General features: G+C 54.2%; 2 protein-coding genes across 2 annotated transcripts; both read right to left on the bottom strand.

Moving 5' to 3' along the window:
- Positions 1-72: 72 nt before the first annotated feature.
- Positions 73-8,340, bottom strand: SMYD5 (SMYD family member 5). The gene is made up of 13 exons (XM_080396328.1): positions 8,033-8,340; positions 7,738-7,846; positions 6,898-7,037; positions 6,547-6,668; positions 5,756-5,825; positions 5,215-5,319; positions 4,667-4,729; positions 4,408-4,478; positions 4,007-4,113; positions 3,410-3,466; positions 2,477-2,571; positions 2,163-2,233; positions 73-1,514 (listed from the first exon to the last, which is right to left on the bottom strand). The coding sequence occupies exons 1-13, from the start codon at positions 8,126-8,128 to the stop codon at positions 1,376-1,378; spliced, it is 1,245 nt and encodes a 414-aa protein (XP_080252454.1). The 5' UTR covers positions 8,129-8,340; the 3' UTR covers positions 73-1,375.
- A 46-nt stretch (positions 8,341-8,386) lies between these two features.
- Positions 8,387-16,101, bottom strand: LOC308067486 (homeobox protein not2-like). The gene is made up of 3 exons (XM_080396360.1): positions 15,877-16,101; positions 12,517-12,725; positions 8,387-11,632 (listed from the first exon to the last, which is right to left on the bottom strand). Exons 1-3 carry the CDS (start codon positions 16,079-16,081, stop codon positions 11,474-11,476), a joined length of 573 nt encoding a protein of 190 aa, XP_080252486.1. The 5' UTR covers positions 16,082-16,101; the 3' UTR covers positions 8,387-11,473.
- Between the last annotated feature and the right edge of the window lie 841 nt (positions 16,102-16,942).

The raw sequence follows: 16,942 nt of genomic DNA, 5'->3' as shown, positions 1-16,942 counted from the left end.
CCAGCCTCTGGAGTGTAGCCCTCATCTCTGCACTCACTAGCCTCCAGTTTACCAGTACAAACAACACAGCCCTGCTTCTAACCAGTCTCGGTTTATTACGAACACTGAAGGGGACATGGCCCCGGGACGGCTGGGGACAAGCAGCGGGGTGTGGGGCTGGCGGTGATGGCAGTGTCAGAGGTGCCCATCTACAGTGTCGCCCTCGCTCCCACAATCCAGCTGCCACGGTTGGAAGGAAGCGGCAGCAGAAAAAGCTCCCCAGAATGCAAATGGGGAGGAAAATAGGCCGGGCACATCCCCAACCTGCTGCCTGTCCGTCGCACAGAGCAGTCTTCTCCCTCCGGCCGCGTGGTCCGCAGACTGGGACAGCGCAGACAGCAGCGTGGCCTCATCAGTGGCTGGCAGCATGGGATGGATGACAACGCTCAGCTGCCGGTGACGTCTGGGTGTGGGGAAGCACCACACTGAGTCCCTGGCACAGCGGATCCCAATAGGGCGCATCCTCCTCCCGCAGCTGGACAGCCCAGCGGGATGGCTCGCACACTGCAAAACCCAAAACTTTTGGGTTTTGGATGGTGAGTTTGCTCTGGGCTAGCAGCAGCCTGGCCGTTCCCCCTCCCTGAGGAGCCTGGCAATCACTGCGTGGGGCTCTGCATCGTGTGAAGGATGGGACCCAGGTGGGAGGGAGGTGTCTTCCAGGGTCGGCTCCACTCTCCCTGCTGGGCTTGGGCATCTGAGCCACCCTCTAAGGTGTCTCTGTCCCACCTGCAAAATCATTTTGCCCCTTGCTGCTCACCAAGCCAAGGCATGGAATGGAGTATATATACGGACCCCAGCTCCTTAGTGTGTAGATAGTGCTAATATAGACATTAAATAGTACCCCTCGTGCACAAACACACGTACACACACACATGCACACACGTTCCCCTCGTCCCTGCAAAGTAAGATAGGACACGCTCCTCCGCATCCACGGCCGGCACAGATGTGGTGGAGCCACCTTGCAGGTGGTCACAAGGTGACCAGCATGATGACCCAGGGGCTGGCTGGACCCTGCTCTCCTCCAACCTCCTCTGCAAGCACCAGCCAGCATGGTGGGGGGCCACCAGCTCACAGCCTGTCCTCACAGGGAGGATGGGGACAGCCTGACATGCACATGCGCGCGCGCGCACACACACACACAGACAGAGCACACAACAAGGACAGGCAGGAGCAGGGCCTGCCTCCGGCTCCCCTGCTGTCCCACTCCACCAGACCTCTGCCACTGGCATGTGGCCTCCCACCCGACCCCACAACACAACCCTGTTTGTAGTATTAAAGCTGCTGCCTTTCGGAGGACCCTCTCATCCCTTCCCTCTCCTCTCGCCCGGGGCCAGGATCAAACGTCAGTCATCTCATCCTCCAGCTCAGCATCATCCGTCTCCCCTTCACCCTCCTCCTCTTCATCCGACGTCACGTCGGCATCATCAGCTTGCGCTAGGCACTTGGGACATGAGCAGGTAAACAAGTAGTTCTCCCTGGAAGAAGGGAAGGAAGAAGGAGAAAGAGTGATGGCATTGAGACTGGCACAACCCCAACACTGCTCTGTCCCTGAGCCACTGCCCAGCAGCAGCCAGAAAGGGGATAAATATGTTTGGTTTATTTATTTATATATTAATATAAATATTTATATAATAAATATTTATATAAAAATTATAACATAAAACCCGTGGAGGAGGACGCGGGTTTGATCACGCTGGGCTCAGGAGAGCTGGAGGCAGTCTGGGTGGACAGGGGGATTCTGCAGCCCTGCAGGGGTGACGGGACATGGGGACAGAGACCATCAGTGTGAACACCCACCCTTGAAGGGTGGACAAGAGAAGAAGGTGGGGGGGGACAGCATGGGTTTGCAGGAGCGAACTACAGAGTGTTGCAGGCCTGCAGAGAGAGAGGCGGGAGGGAACCAAATCCTCAGTCCCTGTGCCTACAACACATAAGAAAGGACTGCAAAGAGCCTGAAGCACTGAAAGCACTACATGCACACCCTTACCACAAACACGCTGGCTGGCACATCAGCCCATGCACAGCCACACATCAAGGCCCCGAGGTGGGGATGCAGCCCAGACAGACCGACTGGGGGTGCACACGGGTGCTGTGTCCCCCCGGGTCCCTCCAAGCAGCCCTACCTGAGTATCTTGTTGCGGCTGTGTCTGCTCCGCTCCCTCTGACAGCAGTCTAAATAACTGATGCAGATTTCCTGTGAGCAAAGAGAAACAGGTTGGGCTGAGAATCGCTTCTCACAAATCCAAAGCAACACAATTTGTAGCAGTCCCTCTCAGGCAGAAATATGGGCTCTGGTAGCCCCTACATGTGAAGAGGCATGAATTCCCTTGCCAGGCTCACACAAGAGACAGGAGGTACAGGCCTGGGGTCCACGGGGGATGTAGGGGATACAGGGACCCGATGCCACCCCGGGTTCATCCAGGCCCTGCTGCCTCACCTCTCCTGCTTTGATGTCCTCCAGAGCCGTCAGATGCAGGAGGAAGTTGTTTTCTGGGAAGGATGTCTCAGCATTGGGAATGCAGCTGTGGTTACCTATGAGCAGGATGGGACAGAGCTGTGAGGACATCTCCAGAGGACAGGGAAGACAGAGGCAGGGTGGGAGACCCCACAGAGCCCACAGGACTTGTGCCTGCCCTTCTGTGTGCCCCAGGCAGGTGGCAGCCAGTGCCACAGCCTGGCTAAGGATGAGGCAGCACAATGCTGCAGCCACCCCATCCACCTCAGGGACACCAGCATGACACTTTCCATTCACATTGGGGACTACAGCATCCAGCAGAGCAGGGCTCTCCCTTAGACCCACCAAAAACCACTCAGAGAGAGCAAGCTGTCCTGGATCAACCCCAAGGAGGCACAGCATCATCTCTGCCTCCAGGTGCTGGGGGAAGGATGAATGGGGCAGCACTTTTTCCATGTTTTGCAGCATTCACAGCAGTCAGCTTCCAGGCCCTGCTTGGCCCTGCTCTGCCATTAACACTTGGGAGTGAAAGACGACAGCTCTGGTGCTGGGACATGCTCTCCTACATCCCCACGGGCCAGCCAAAAAACACTCCCTTCCTTAACAGTTTGTTTAGCTCCATTTTGCTCAGGCAAGGTTGGAGACAGTCTCTTTACTAACTGTATACATGGCTCCCAGAGACTACATTGCATCCAAGTCCATTCAAGCCAGGACTGACTATTTCATAGTTAGGTGAAATGCCAGAAGACCCGTGAGAGAGCAGCCAAGCCCCGGGGCAGCACCCATCCAATCCCATCGATGGATGGAAAGCACAAACTCCTTTCTCCAGAGGCTTTTAGGAAGAGATAAGCCAGTCTAACACAGGACAATTCCCTCCTCACTGCTAGTTTTCCTCCCAGTCCTTGCATTACTTACAGCAGCTCTGGAGCACGTAGAGACCTGATCCCTCGCAGTTGAGGAACTCTCCTGACTCTGCAGCACAGAAAGGGGGGGTTAGAGCTTTGCATGGGCTGTTCTGACCCTTCCAAACACACAGCTCAGCGTGAGCCCAAAGGGATGTCCAGCAATCCTGAACGCACACAGCCAGTGCTGGTTTGGGGGCCAGGTGTTGGAGGGTGATTTCCAAAGCATCCTTCCCTCCCCTCTGGGAAGGGATGGAGGACATGAAGATTTACACCCTCGGGCTCTCTGGCCTATGCCTGTACTCACACAGCTGCACCAGTCAAGTAAGTGATGAACAGGTCTTTGACTGTTGAGCGTAGATGGGTCTTTCAGGCACAGGATTCCTCCAGCCACCCATGACCTGCCACAGTTCACCTGGGCCACACTGCCCACTAGCTTGGACTTGCCCTATCCACGTAGCAAGCCAAAGGCAGCAGGCATGGCTCACATGGACTGGGGGAAGTGGGATGTCCCAGCCCCCAGTGGGAAGCTCGCTTGGTCCCTGAATGCTACGAAGTCTCCAGCAGTCTCCTGCAAACAACACTGCCCACAGCCATGTCAGGGCCTCACCCTTCTCAATGTCCTTGTAGAGCTGGTCAATGAAGGCGTCCAGCTCCTCTCGTTGCAGCATGGGGAGATCCAGTGCATCACAAGCGTGCACCCACTGGCTCAGAGAGCTGTCAGGAAGCAGAGGGACACCGTTACAGTCCCGCAGTGCTGTTGGCACATGGTGGGACCTCGCAGGGAGGATCTAAGGGTTCAACTCGGTGACTCTGAGAAGCCAAGGTCTGGCAGAGGGGCACGAAAGGGTTGGACACAGCCAAGATGAAGTACTGCTTTCAAGTTTGCCTCTCCATTCCCCTAAGTCTGAACCCAGCCATTACCCAGGCCAGCATGAATTTACAGACAGTACATCCCCTCCATGCCACACCCCTGCTGCTCTGCAAGGAGCACCCAGAATGCGCCATTACCTTGTTCCTATGCCTTGGCCATTGGTCCCAACGAGGGCAAAGAGGGATCGAAAGCCTTCTGGAGTGAACCACTGCAGAAGGGAGATGAGAAAGCAGCTGAGGCCAGGCCAGCCTGCAGCAGCACCCCACTCCGCAAGCGCCTCAGATCCCACAGGGAGCTTTGGGGGAAGCAAGGAATGGGCAGAGTCCCAGGGGAAGCCTTAACCAACCGGAGGGTCCCGCCACGCTCCTGGGCTATTCGGGAGGCAGCTCAACTCACTCTGCTGAGATGTTCGTCATAAAGGGCTTCCGTGAAGAGCAACCGCAGCAGCTCCAGCTGGCCCTGGCAGGACATGGCAACACCATCAGGGTGGGGAGATGCTGCTGCGTGTCAGACCCAGGCTGACCGCCAAGCGCAGCACAGGCCAGAAGGCTCAGGAGTCAGGCTCCTCATCCTTCCCTGCAAGGCTGGAGGCTGCTGCCCTCAGAGCAGCAAAAGCCATTCATTTTAGCAGTAAAAGCCACCTATTCAGCAGCTAAATATCACCCTGTCCCATCCCACAGCAGAAGTATCTCCAGCACAGGAACGAGCAGCACGTCCCACTGAAGCACCACAAGCCCAAAGCCCTCTCTCTAAGCAACCAATTTCCTTTCTGTCAGGTCAGCTATCTCCTAATGGGGGGCTTTGTGCCCCCACTTTGAGCCTGGGATTTCCAGGGTCTCCTATCCTAGCTGTAGTGGGGCTTCTGCACCCATGGGCTCACAGACACAAGCAGGGAGAGAACAGGCTCAGGGATTCAACACATCCAGGAACTGCCAGAGTCTTACCTTAAATTTGTCCCCCAGAAGCTTGTGCACAATCTCTTCTTCTTCATTTGCTGTCTTGTTGCAGAACTGGGAGAAGGCCTTAATCCACCACTCCTTGTCTTTAGCCTGACAAAGGAATCAAGCAAAGGCACTGCACCACTACTGCCTTCCTGCCCAACAAGGGGAGGGGAGGGGGGAGAGGACAAACACCGCTGAGCTCAGAGGTATCCAGCCTGCTATCAAGAACCACCAGAAGCAACTGCATGGCGGTAGTTTATTGTCAGAATAAACGCTGAGAAAGCCAGGCCAAAGAAACAGAGCCAAAGGAAAGTTTCAGTTCTGACTAACTATTTTGGTACAGAAAAAAAGACCTGCTTGGCTCAGGACATAGGAACCTCCTTTGCTGCCTGCTGTCTCCAATACCAGGGACCACTAGACGTTGGTATCTATTCAAGCAGGACCTTGCCAGTTGCCTGAGAAAAGATCAGTCCTTGGGAGTAACAGCCACAATAGGATGAGGAAACCACACATCAGCAGCTGTGGCTGCAAAATGCAGATGTACCTGTTTGATGGTGGCGACCATCCGGGCCATCAACATGATGCTGGAAGTCTCTGGTGGATAATGCATGTTTCTGGGGAATAAGAACAAAGAAAAGAGATGAGCAGATCAGTGCTGGTACAGAAATAAAAAGCTGGAGGGAGGCAGAGACAGCTGCCATCCATGTGGTCAGGCCCGCACTCATCCATCACGCCAAAGCAGCCAGCACAGCATCACTGCTTGGGGACCCAGCGCCACTCAGGGCAAGGAGAAGCCTGCACCCGCCTGTCTACCCTAACCATACAAATAATTCCCTACCATCCTGTTAAACTAGAGCCCAGGTCCCCTACAAAGCCTAGGACTGCAGCAAGAGCTGGGGTTTGTAATGAGCTTTGGGCCAGGGATGTCGCTTCTTCCCTCTTGCCCATTTTGTCATCTACAAGCAGGGACAGCAATTTATGTACCCACAGGGGTGCTATAAGGAGGATCTCCCCAAGGCTGGAGATCTGCGGGAGTGCTATAAAATTGCAGGAGTGAGGGATGCACAGCACAGTGTTTTGTAGCTCTTTACTGGAAGAAAAAATAAGAACTGCTCAGCCGTGTGTCCAAACCCTTGCACTGCCAAAACAAATTCACAAGGCTGCCCAACCAGCAAGTAAAGCTGGGCAGCATCCCACAGCCATCACCACCCTCCAGCCGCCCCATGCAAAAATGCAAAGCAAGAATGGTCCTCAGCCCTGGTCCCAGGCAGCGTCACCCAGCCCAGGAGAGCCACCTCCTCTGCCCATGGAGCAACAGGCAGGTTGGACTCCTACCTCCATGCCTCCTGCAGCTTGTTGAGGGGGTGCGTGGGATCATCACGGGATGGGCCAAGGCAGAGGACCTGGTGGTACTGCTCCAAAGCGGCTTGCCTGCACTCAGCGCTGCAGTATGTCACCTAGAGGAGCGAGGGGCACAGCACCCAGCATTGGCTACAGCAGCAGGAAAAGGGGGTCCTAGGCCCAGCTGTGCCCCCTCCCTGACCATCTGAGCCCCAGCTCTCCAGCCATCACAATGCAGAAGGGAAAGGCAGACACTCATCTTGGAACAGCACAAGTGCTTGGCTAGATGCTGTAAAGGAGTCAGTGACCCCAACAGGACAAGAGTCCCTCCCAGCAGGCCCATACCTGGCATCGAGGACACTGCTGGTGCAGATCTTTCCGGATGCTGCACTGCTCCGGGTGAGGCAGCACCAGTGAGCTCTTCCCCAGCAGTCGCTGGGCATTTTCCTCCGCTGTCTCCAAAGCCCGCAGGCAGTGATCGCAGGCTGTAGGGAGACAAAATGGAAAGATGCCACAGTGAGACCACAGCCTTCAACAAGGAAAGGGACCTGAGCCCTGAGCAAGTCAGTGCAGCTGGTACAAGCATCATCAGACAGGACCATCTCCAAGCTGGAGGCACCAGTCTCTTACAGCTCCCTCCATAGGAAAGACCATTTAACCGCGCCCCCCCCCCCCCCCCCCCCCCCCCCCCCCGACCTCAACTGCTGCCCTGTAACGCTGGGAAGTGTTTAAGGGCTGTATGATGTGTCTCCATGTCACTGACCTGTGACGGAGCTCAGCACACAGCAGGGTCTAGGTAGGATGAAAAAGTTTTAAATCCTGCTCTTGGAACCCTCATTTTTGTTCTGGCACCTCCAGAGAACACCAGCACCTTTGAGGCTGTACTCGGCAGTGGTGTGATCAGGATTTGCACCCACACCACTAAAAAACTGGGGTTCCTATGCAAGACAGTGCCTGACAGTGGTACGTGGTGCTTGCCCCCAGGGTTGATGGAAGTCAGCTCCCCTCAAATGACCCCGTGTTCAACTTGCCCACAGTTCATTTAGCAGAGGCAGAAATGGCAGCAGGGCCACTTTCCTAGCAGCACTCTGACAAACTCAAACCCTTTCCTTGAAAATGGGGCTGCTCCTGTGGGACCCCGCCGGGGCAGCTGACAGGGACATGCCACCAGCGCCGGCCGCTCACCTCGGTAGTTGTACAGGGCATTCCAGAGGAACTGGGACGACACCACCGGCCTCTCCACGAAGACGGTCTCCCCTTTGCGGATGTTCTTGGTGGCGAACAAGCCTTTCCCCTGCCGAGGGAGAGGCCTGGGTCAGGGACGCCCCCGAGGCTGAAACCCACCCGGGGGCTGAGGGCCCACCGCCCACCCTGAGAGGACGCCGTCGGGTTTTTACCCCTTTTCCCCCTCAAAATCTCTTCTCTGCCGCAGCCTGAGGGAAGGGAAGGAGCCCCGTGGTGAGGGGACAACCGGGCTCACCTTGGCGCTGCTGATGAACCGCGCCTCCGCTGCAGCCGCGGCTCCGGCGCGGCCGCCCGCCACGGAGCCACACACGTCCCCGACCGCGGCGGCCATCTTCGGGCGGCGACTTCCCCGCTCTGACCCGCCGGGGGCGGGCTGCGCCTCTTCCTCTTCCCCTTCCTCCTCCTCCTGCTCCTGCTCCTCCCGCACGAAGATGGCCGCTGGCTCCCCGTCAGGGGTCCGCGGCCGCCATCGCCCCCGCTCAGCCCCAGGGCGGCCGGGGGTCGGCGGCCATCTTAGCCCTCCCCTCAGCCCACCGCCACCCGCCAACAAGCCACGAACTGGGGCTGAGGTGCCTCCACGGCCGTCCGGCAATCAGGCAGTTTTGCTGCCTCTCCCTTATTATTATTATATTTTAACCGTACAGCCAGGGGAGGAATAGCCTTCATATCTCTATCAGGCTGCAGCACAAGGTGCCCCCTCACAGGGTGAGGAGGCATCGCTAGCTGCCCCGGCGCACCAAAACTGACAGGAATTCCCCCAAAAAAACCCAACACATGCTAATGCGGTCCCCGCGCCCTCGCTACCTCCTACTAGGCTGTCTGCGAACGCCTAAACTCCACGCAAATGCGGGTTTAGTTGTATTTACTAATTCCCATCGGCGCTGCCAGTGACTGTCCTGCTCTTCATCAACCAGGCAGCTGTGGCGGGTTTGGGAATAGGGGACGACTTCATGTTTGGGGCCATCGGGGATGTTTTGTGGTCACTAGATGTCACTGTCGGCCCGCGGCGGGGACACAGCACCGGCGGTCTGGCTGCCCGCCTGGACCCTGTCACCCCCGTGCCCAGGCCAGCAGCCCTGCCGGGAGCATGGCCGCAGAGCAGGACACCTCCCCAGCCACCCGGCTGGCGACAAGGGACGGACAAACAGCCTGGGACACCTTCCCCATCTGTATTTTGAGGTCTGGCCCCGGTGAGGCCAGCAGCAGGCTGTGTGGGGCACTGCTCCACCGCACAACGCCCATTTCAGGGGCCTACAAGGAGCTAGGCACCGGTGAGCAATGCTACCATCCGACTATTTCAATTACATCTTCATATTAATAGTAGGAAGACCAGCCATTATTGTAGTAACAGCATTACACGTCCTGTTTATCTGAAGTTTCAGTGCTAAGTGGCAGGGTGTTTTGCACAGAGCATCAGCTTGACTCATGATCCAGCCAGCAACTTAAAAATATCCTTCAACACTTCAAAGCATCCTGTGTCTCTGAACGTGGTGCTCACGTTAATTAGAAGTATTTGTGAAGCTGGGCCAGGATTCCTTCTGCTTCTGTGCTTGCAGAGCAGGGGGAACCTTCTTCTGGACCTCAGTTTGCTGAAGCATCAGCTGGGCAGAGCAGGGGCTGCACAGGTTGCGCTGCATCCACCCACAGATCGAGGTCCTGGTTCTCCAGGAGCAGCAGCCCAAACCTGAGCATCCCCTGCTAAACAGCTGCTACATTTCTTACTGTAAATTTAGTCCTCTCTCTGCAGGAACTGGCCCAGACATAACCTGTGTTACCTACTTTCACCCATGATATGGGTTCATCAATCAATTTCCAAAAAGAATTCTTAAGTGTATATATTTTATCCAAGTTTATTAAGAATAAAACCTCAGACTTTTGGGAAGGATGAAAATGTTGGGTTTTTTGTTTTGTTATTAATAATTTCAACTGAAAATTATAAAGAGAATAGTTGGAAATGTGTTTTCCTCCTGTTTTTATGACACTTGCAGGTTTTTAGCTGATCTGCTGAAAAGCTGTTCTTGCTCGTTCCAAATGTTCAAGCTTGAGACCAGTGCAGTTTTACCAGCAAAAACACAAGCATGAGGGAAAAAAAACCCTGCTTTCATATTTGTATTGGCCTGTCGAGGACTGTGTAAAGAACTGTGACTTCTTTTGGAAAGATGTTACTTTCTGATAACAGGGGTCTTATTAGGATGATGAAAAGATGAGTTTCTTTTCTGGCAGGTTTTTTTTTTTTACTCCATTTCCTCAGAAACACAGATAAAACTGTACACAGCTAAAAGGACGGATAACCCATCCCTGGCAACTGTGGGGCAAGAAGCCACCGAGGCACTGCTGCCTGCTCAGCAACCAAGGAGCTGCCTAATCCCACCTCAACTCATCCAGACCCCTCTCTCTTTCTAAAATACTAATTTTTATTAAGAAGCAAAGCAAATAAATAAGTGACGGTTATTAAGGAAAAAAAAAGTTATTTCTATAAATAACAATATAAGAGTAAAGTGATATACAGTGTTCTTGGTCAGAAAGCTACAGAATAAATTATCCTGGGCTGACAGGATGTCATACCTGGTACCCTGGGCTGAGCAAGGCGACAGCCTGAGCGCCGACAGCCTGGCCTAAGAGCACTTAGCTGCTAACACACAGACGGAGAGAGTCAAGTACTTAGTCTTGATCCCTCAAAGCCCTCCCACCCACCAGAAATACAACCGCTAACTGCAGCAGGCGGTTACAGACATGCTCGCTGAGCACTCCAGGTGCCGTTTCCCATGGCACCTGGATGTATAATGAGGAGAGAACAGGGCCACTGCCGTCTGGGCCAGAATCAGCACATCTGGACGAGGGGCAGGGGGTCGTCTGAAGCACCAGAGGTGTTGGAAAACCTTTTTATAACAGCTCAAATCCCTGCAGCTCGGCCAGCCCCAGTGCCTCCGTCCCTGCTGCAGCAGCATACACAATGCCTTGGTGAAGTAAGGCAATGCCAGAAGACAGAGACCCACCAGGTTCTGCCCTCCAGGGTTGGGAAGCCAAAATAGAGGCACAAATACACCAAGGCACACAACAAAAGGAGGCACTTCTATTCCAGGGGCATGACCAGACTCTGTTCATCTTATTGCAAGAGTAATGATAGTCTGTGGGTGGGAGCAAAGGGCTTTCCAATTTTTTTTGTTGTTGTAATCTAAGCATCAAATGTGTGAGTCAAATTACCAAGGAAAACCAATCAGGGCTGATTCTCCTCCTTCCAGCACAGGTCTCCCTCCTAGGAGCACACAGCCACACGCAATGCAAGTGACCCCGTGTTCAAATGCCCTTATGTTCACAGCCATCCAAGACACCACCTGATTGTCACCCCAGCCTCCCTGCTGGAAACTGTTTGTGTGTCCTGGTGCTTCAAGAGCAAACAGGAGATCACATGTCTTGCCAGAGCTATGGCACCATCAAAGTACAACCAGCCTGGTAATGAACCCCCAAAATTATGGCACATGGCTACCAAGAAGCCAAACAATATTCAGGGGGTTCCTCCCAGCCAGCTGCAGTTTAGTTCTCTAGCTCCAGCTCTCAGATCAAGACATAATGTCTCACTTGGACTAAAGAAGACAGATGTGCCTGCATCCCCAGTATCTCCATCAAGCAGACACAGCTCAGAAAACAACAGTGGCAGCTGAATCTCATCAGCTGTTCAAAGCTCAACATCCACAGTGTCTTCCTCATGATCCTTGATGTCTGTTGAGTCCGCAGTGGCAGGCTGTATCACCCCAAACTGTGACAGCTTTGCTGCCTTCTGCTCCATGCTCTGCTTCCTCCATTTGATCCTCCGGTTCTGGAACCAGACTTTTACCTAGCAGGAAAACGGCACAACAGTTTCACCCAAGGTCTCCAGGAGCCCCTTTCCAATGGGGGCCATTGCCACGTGCTTCCAAGGTAGATGTCCCCAAAAAGCAGAGCTCCTTGAAGAGGAGGGCATGCCCTTTCCTGTCTCAGGGCACAGTGCATGCGAGCAGGAGGAGGTGATGCTATGGAGGGCACACTGGTGCTGGGAGAAAGGACCAGGGGAGGGAGGACACGCAGCTGCATAGAGGCAGCCCTGGCTAGGCGGGAGTGGAGGAAGCACCTCCCCAAGCTCTTCGGAGCCACTGAACCCATCCCCAGGACTATGGCTGTCAGAGTGCACGATCAGACACCCACCTGCCCCTGCCCCCAGCACTGTTTATACCCACCCTGTCCCCCCCAGAACTGCCCTTGCTCTGCTTTCCCTTTTCCCCAGCTGAATTTGGATCCCACCACAGAGGGTCACGTGGCTACTCCTTTCCACAATAAATAAGCAGTTTGCAGTAGGAGAAGCAGAAACTTACTGGGAAGAGCAGAAAAAAAACTTAGATCCAGTGTCATAGAAGGACACAAAGCATAAACTGTCTCCAGAGGATCATAACAATGTAGATATGTTAGTCCAACCCAGCTTGAACTCTAAAGCAAGCAGGTTTGTGCTCCCGAATGCTTTTTGTTCCACTTCATGGATTAAGAGGATGTTCTTAATCATAAACCATCTACACCTGTCTTGCATTCCTCCAGGCACATGGCTTCAATGTCACCTTGCAGCAGGGAGTACCATGGGTCATTCTGCATCATGTCCTCCTCCCACCACAATTCACAGCAAGGAAATTGCCACAGACCACACCCAGACCCAGGATCTATGCTGCCATCCCCAGCTCCCCTGTTTCTTACCTGAGTCTCTGTGAGATGCAGAGTTGCAGCCAGGTCTACTCGCTCCGTGCCCACCATGTACTGCTGTTTGAGGAACTCTTGCTCCAGCCGCTCCAGCTGCTCTGGTTTGAAGACAGTGCGGACTCTCTTCATCTTGCAGGGCGCCCCAGACCTCCAAGGAACAGCAGGACCCAAAGAGTTGGCCCCTACACAGTGAGATAACTCCAGACCTGCAAGAAAGAAGCAGCAGTTGAAGAGGTCTGCATGCTTGAGGCCATTCCTCCCGCCCCACTGAAGTGCCAAGCTGTAGCTGAAATCCAAACGCAGCTGCTCTACAACACACCGCACTAAAAGCAGCTGGGAGAAAGTAGCACCAAAGAGAAAAGCAGAGATATCCCTACCTAGATCATCTCATCTAGGCTTCCTTTCCCCTGAAAGGTTGGATCAGATGATCTTTTGAAGTCCCTTCCGACCTATTCTATGATTTTGCCCACAGGTACAACCTAGGACAGTCCTGGACATGCAGCCAGACCCGAGGAAGTCAGCGTGAGGTGGGTTTGACCTCGATTTTTACAGGATTTTCGTAACAGAATAATAAAGTCCATCACGAACTGCTGAACACAAAAATCCCATCTCTGTCTCAAGAAGCCCCTAATCACCAATGTCTAAAGGTTGGGCAAGTTTACCCCATGCTGGCCCCTGCTTTTACCCTTCCCTTGGCACCCACGGTCAGCCAGCGTCCAGAAGAAGATACTGAAGCTGGCAGGCTGGCCTGCTGAAGCCAAGAGTCACCAGCCCTCATGCAGGTCCTCATCCTGGACCTTAGTCTGGTCTGAGTAGGCTGAACAACTCATTAAGTTCCTAAGCATTAGCAGGGCTAACAAATAGATTTGGTCTCAGTCTCCTATCTAGTTGTGGCCTGATGATAACCATAATTACCTAATTAACATACAATACAACACCAGCTCTGTCACAGAACCAGCTGGCGCCAGCCTAGGAGCAGTGCTGTCTCTCCTTTCTAAAGCCCTCCTCCTGCAGGCACAGACTTGTGATTCACATGCACCTCCCATGTACAAAAGGAGCATGTGACTGCTACCCCTGACCATCTCCCAGGAGCCACAGGGCTCGTGCCAGCCAGTTGTCCTGCTGAAGGACCTTCACACGAGCCACACCTCACTGCCAGGAGCACTGCAGGGTGCAGAGACCACAGTCTGAGCAAAGAGAGCTGCAGCTGTCAAGGAAAATAAAAAATCCTGCACCCAAGGTGCTGGTTCTGGAGTCACGGCATGCACAGGAACATTAGCATGAACTTTGCAGGTCTGACCGTGGAGCACTGGAGAGGGACAGTCGAGCCCCTCCTGCTCAATGCCAAAAGCTGCTGGACTGGGGACTCTGCTCCTGTTCTGAATCCCAGAAAGGGACAGTGGGACCTGCCTGCACAGGCGAGACCACTGGGTGCCATGAGAACACCTCCAAATACAGTCCTGCAGGTATTGGGAACCAGATGAGGCCAGCACTGATAAAATCTGTCAGATGGCACCACAGCTTCTGTCCTGCCAACACCCAAGCACATGCTTAATTTGAAGACAACCCACACGGGACTTTTCTGGGTGGAAAGCACAGTGTACATTTGCGGGAACAGGCCATTAATGCTCCCCACCAGCGCTGTTGTGAAATCTCAGCCCCCAGGCAATGCGATCTGGCTTTGAGATCAGCCCCGCTTGGGCAGAGGTGGGATTCAACAACTCACAGAGGACCCGGGGTCCACCAACAGCAGCCACCAGGCACGCCGGACTGGTGCAATGTATCTTTATCCTGGCAAACCAAATTTCTTTAACTTTTATGGAAATACTGTGCATAATGACACCAATTCACACCTGCTACTTATCTCTCCTTTAATAACTGATTGTTGTCATGTTCTGCAGGCACAAACGGGTGCCTTGACCTACTTAGTTGCATTAATTGGGTGTAAATTCTGTGGGTGTTTAAGGATTTGTAGGCTGGAGACCCAACAGCTTAACAGCTGTAATTGCACTTAAAACTATTTTCATCATCAAAATAATTTCACCTGTCACATTTTTTTTTCTATTTTAATACTGGGATAATAGCAAGTGTGATTTCAAACATGAAATACTTTGTGCAAATAGCTTTACAAGTAGTTTTAAACTGTATTTTCATACCTGTATACTTGATATAATACATAGATTGACACAAGTATGCAAATGCTGTCTTGTAAAAAAGAAACTCTATTAAATAGTTATAAAAAAAGATCAAGAGTAGCAAATACTTTTGGTATCTGAATAGTGCAGCTATCAGGATCAAATCAAGAGTTCTTCATACAAGCACGTAGGTGCTTGGCTGCAGGTTTTGCCTGGGCAACGACGAGATCAGGCTCTGAATGCTAAAGAGATACTTAATTTCAAGAAAAATATTCTGACTAGAGGTACTTCATTAAAACAAATTAGTCGTCTTGCTTATCCAGAGTTACAGTACCCTTTAGTGAAAATACAGGGAGCCTGATGGATTAGCCACTACCATCTGTCACCACCATCTAAATTTTACCCACAGATCAACAGCAAAAACCTTCTTCCTCAGGTGCTTTTCCACTAAAAATATGAACAGTTTTGGGGGGGCAGATGCTACGGAACACCCAGCAGTTTCATTTCTGAGAGTGAAAAGTTGCAGGGAGAGCAAAAATACAGACGGCCAAGGGCAGCTTTGGGAGGAGAGGGGACCCCACACAGCAGCAGAGAGGTGCTGGCACGGTGGGGAAATTACTTTCAGGGATGAGGCTTTGGGAAGCTTTTGGGAATGCTGGTAGCTGCAGGCACGATGAAAGCGCAGGTATTGTGGTGCTTTTCTGTTACAGAAAAAGAGAAATAAATGCCCGTGTGTGCAAAGACACCCTTGAAATGCAGGTGGGGGGCTCATGCCAGACATGGGGGACTGTCCCCGATCTGAGACCTGCCATGAAGTCAAGCCTGAAGGATGTAAATCGTGTCATCTGGGTCTCACCTCACCCAGTATTTAAGGCTGGCTGGGGCTAAGTGGCTAATATTAATTATCGATCATTACAGAGGGGGGAAAAAATTAATTGGAAATTTTTCCCTCTCCCTCCTTCATTTCCCACAGCCCCACGTCAACTCTTCACCTTGGGGCTGGTCAAGAGGTTGCAGGAACGAAACGACAGCCAGGGAGCGGAGGAGCCAAAAAACCCAAGCACCTTCTGATGACCCAAAGCCCCTTATTTTGCAGCGCGGCTGAAGCCAGCCCAGCGGCCGGCTGGAAGTGCGTGCCGAGCCCCCCGCCCGCCCGCTCCGCCCGCAGCACCCCCGCTCCCACGCACCCCCCGTGACACGGGAACACGCCGCTCACCTGCACCGCCCCGGCCAGCCGCGGCACAGCCCCAGCGCCAGCCCCAGCCCCAGCCGCCGGGCAGCGGGCCCGGGCCCGGGGCGGGCCAGCGCGGGGGCGCCGAGGCGGGGGGGCTGCGGCGCGGCGGCTCCCGGGCGAGGAGCGCTTCGATGTGGAAGGGGGTCTTGGGGGGCGCCGGGCCGGGCCGGGGTCGCGGCGGGCTGCGCAGCATGGCCGGGCCGCTGGGTTTGCCGCCGGCCCCGCCGGCTTATATGGAGGGAGCGGTGGGCTGGGATGAGCCGCGCTCCTATGCAAAGTGGCGGCGGGGGGGCTGCCCTCACCCCTCTGGCCTGCAGCGGCATCCCCACGGGACCCCCCCCTTCCCAGCCGACACCTCTCTTTCCTGACACCCCCACAGACATCCCTCCTTTCACACTGATACCCCCATGGACACCCCTCTTTCCTCACTGACACCCCAACATACATCCCTCCTTCCACACCAATACCCCCATGGACACTGCTCCTTCCCCACCAACATCCCCACAGACACCCCACTTCCCATACCAATACCCCCATGGACACCCTTCTTTCCACACCGATACCGATACCCCTCCTTCCACACCAATACCCGCATGGACACCGCTCCCTCCCCACAGACACAACCCCCTTCCCCACCTGTACTCCCATGAACACCCCTCCCTGCACACTGACACCCCTACAGACACCCCTCCTTCCACGCCAACACCCCACAGACATCTGTCCTTCTCCAAGGACACCCCTCGTTCCCCACTGACACCCCCATGCCAACACGCCCCACGGACACCCCTCCTTCCCTGCCAATACCCCCATGGACACCCCTCCTTCCCTGCTGACACCTCCACTGACACACACCTGGACGCCTGTTTTCTTGCCCCTGCAGGGCACCTGCACGCCTTCCCCACAGACCCTCACACTAACGCCCACTCCTTCCCCACAGACACCCCCACTGACACCAGTTCCTTCCCCACAGACCCCCGCACTGGCACCCACTCCTTCCTCACTCCTCCCAAACCTTCTCCTACTCCACAGACACCCACAACAACACCCACTCCAG

Source organism: Falco punctatus (genome assembly GCF_963210335.1).
Source record: "Falco punctatus genome assembly, chromosome: 1".
Classification (NCBI taxonomy): Eukaryota; Metazoa; Chordata; class Aves; order Falconiformes; family Falconidae; genus Falco; species Falco punctatus.
This window is presented reverse-complemented; position numbering and strand designations above follow the sequence as displayed.

What these genes read in the sequence shown, in the direction of transcription:
- LOC308067486 (XM_080396360.1), bottom strand. Translation starts at nt 16,081, where the DNA reads ATGCTGCGCAGCCCGCCGCGACCCCGGCCCGGCCCGGCGCCCCCCAAG. An exon ending in TGCCGCGGCTGGCCGGGGCG is followed by an intron (nt 12,726 to 15,876) that starts GTGCAGGTGAGC and finishes TCTTTCTTGCAG; the next exon opens with GTCTGGAGTTATCTCACTGT. An exon ending in TGCATCTCACAGAGACTCAG is followed by an intron (nt 11,633 to 12,516) that starts GTAAGAAACAGG and finishes TTTTCCTGCTAG; the next exon opens with GTAAAAGTCTGGTTCCAGAA.
- SMYD5 (XM_080396328.1), bottom strand. Translation starts at nt 8,128, where the DNA reads ATGGCCGCCGCGGTCGGGGACGTGTGTGGCTCCGTGGCGGGCGGCCGC. An exon ending in TGGTCGCCACCATCAAACAG is followed by an intron (nt 5,320 to 5,755) that starts GTACATCTGCAT and finishes TTCCTTTGTCAG; the next exon opens with GCTAAAGACAAGGAGTGGTG. An exon ending in GGCCAAGGCATAGGAACAAG is followed by an intron (nt 4,114 to 4,407) that starts GTAATGGCGCAT and finishes GCTTCCTGACAG; the next exon opens with CTCTCTGAGCCAGTGGGTGC.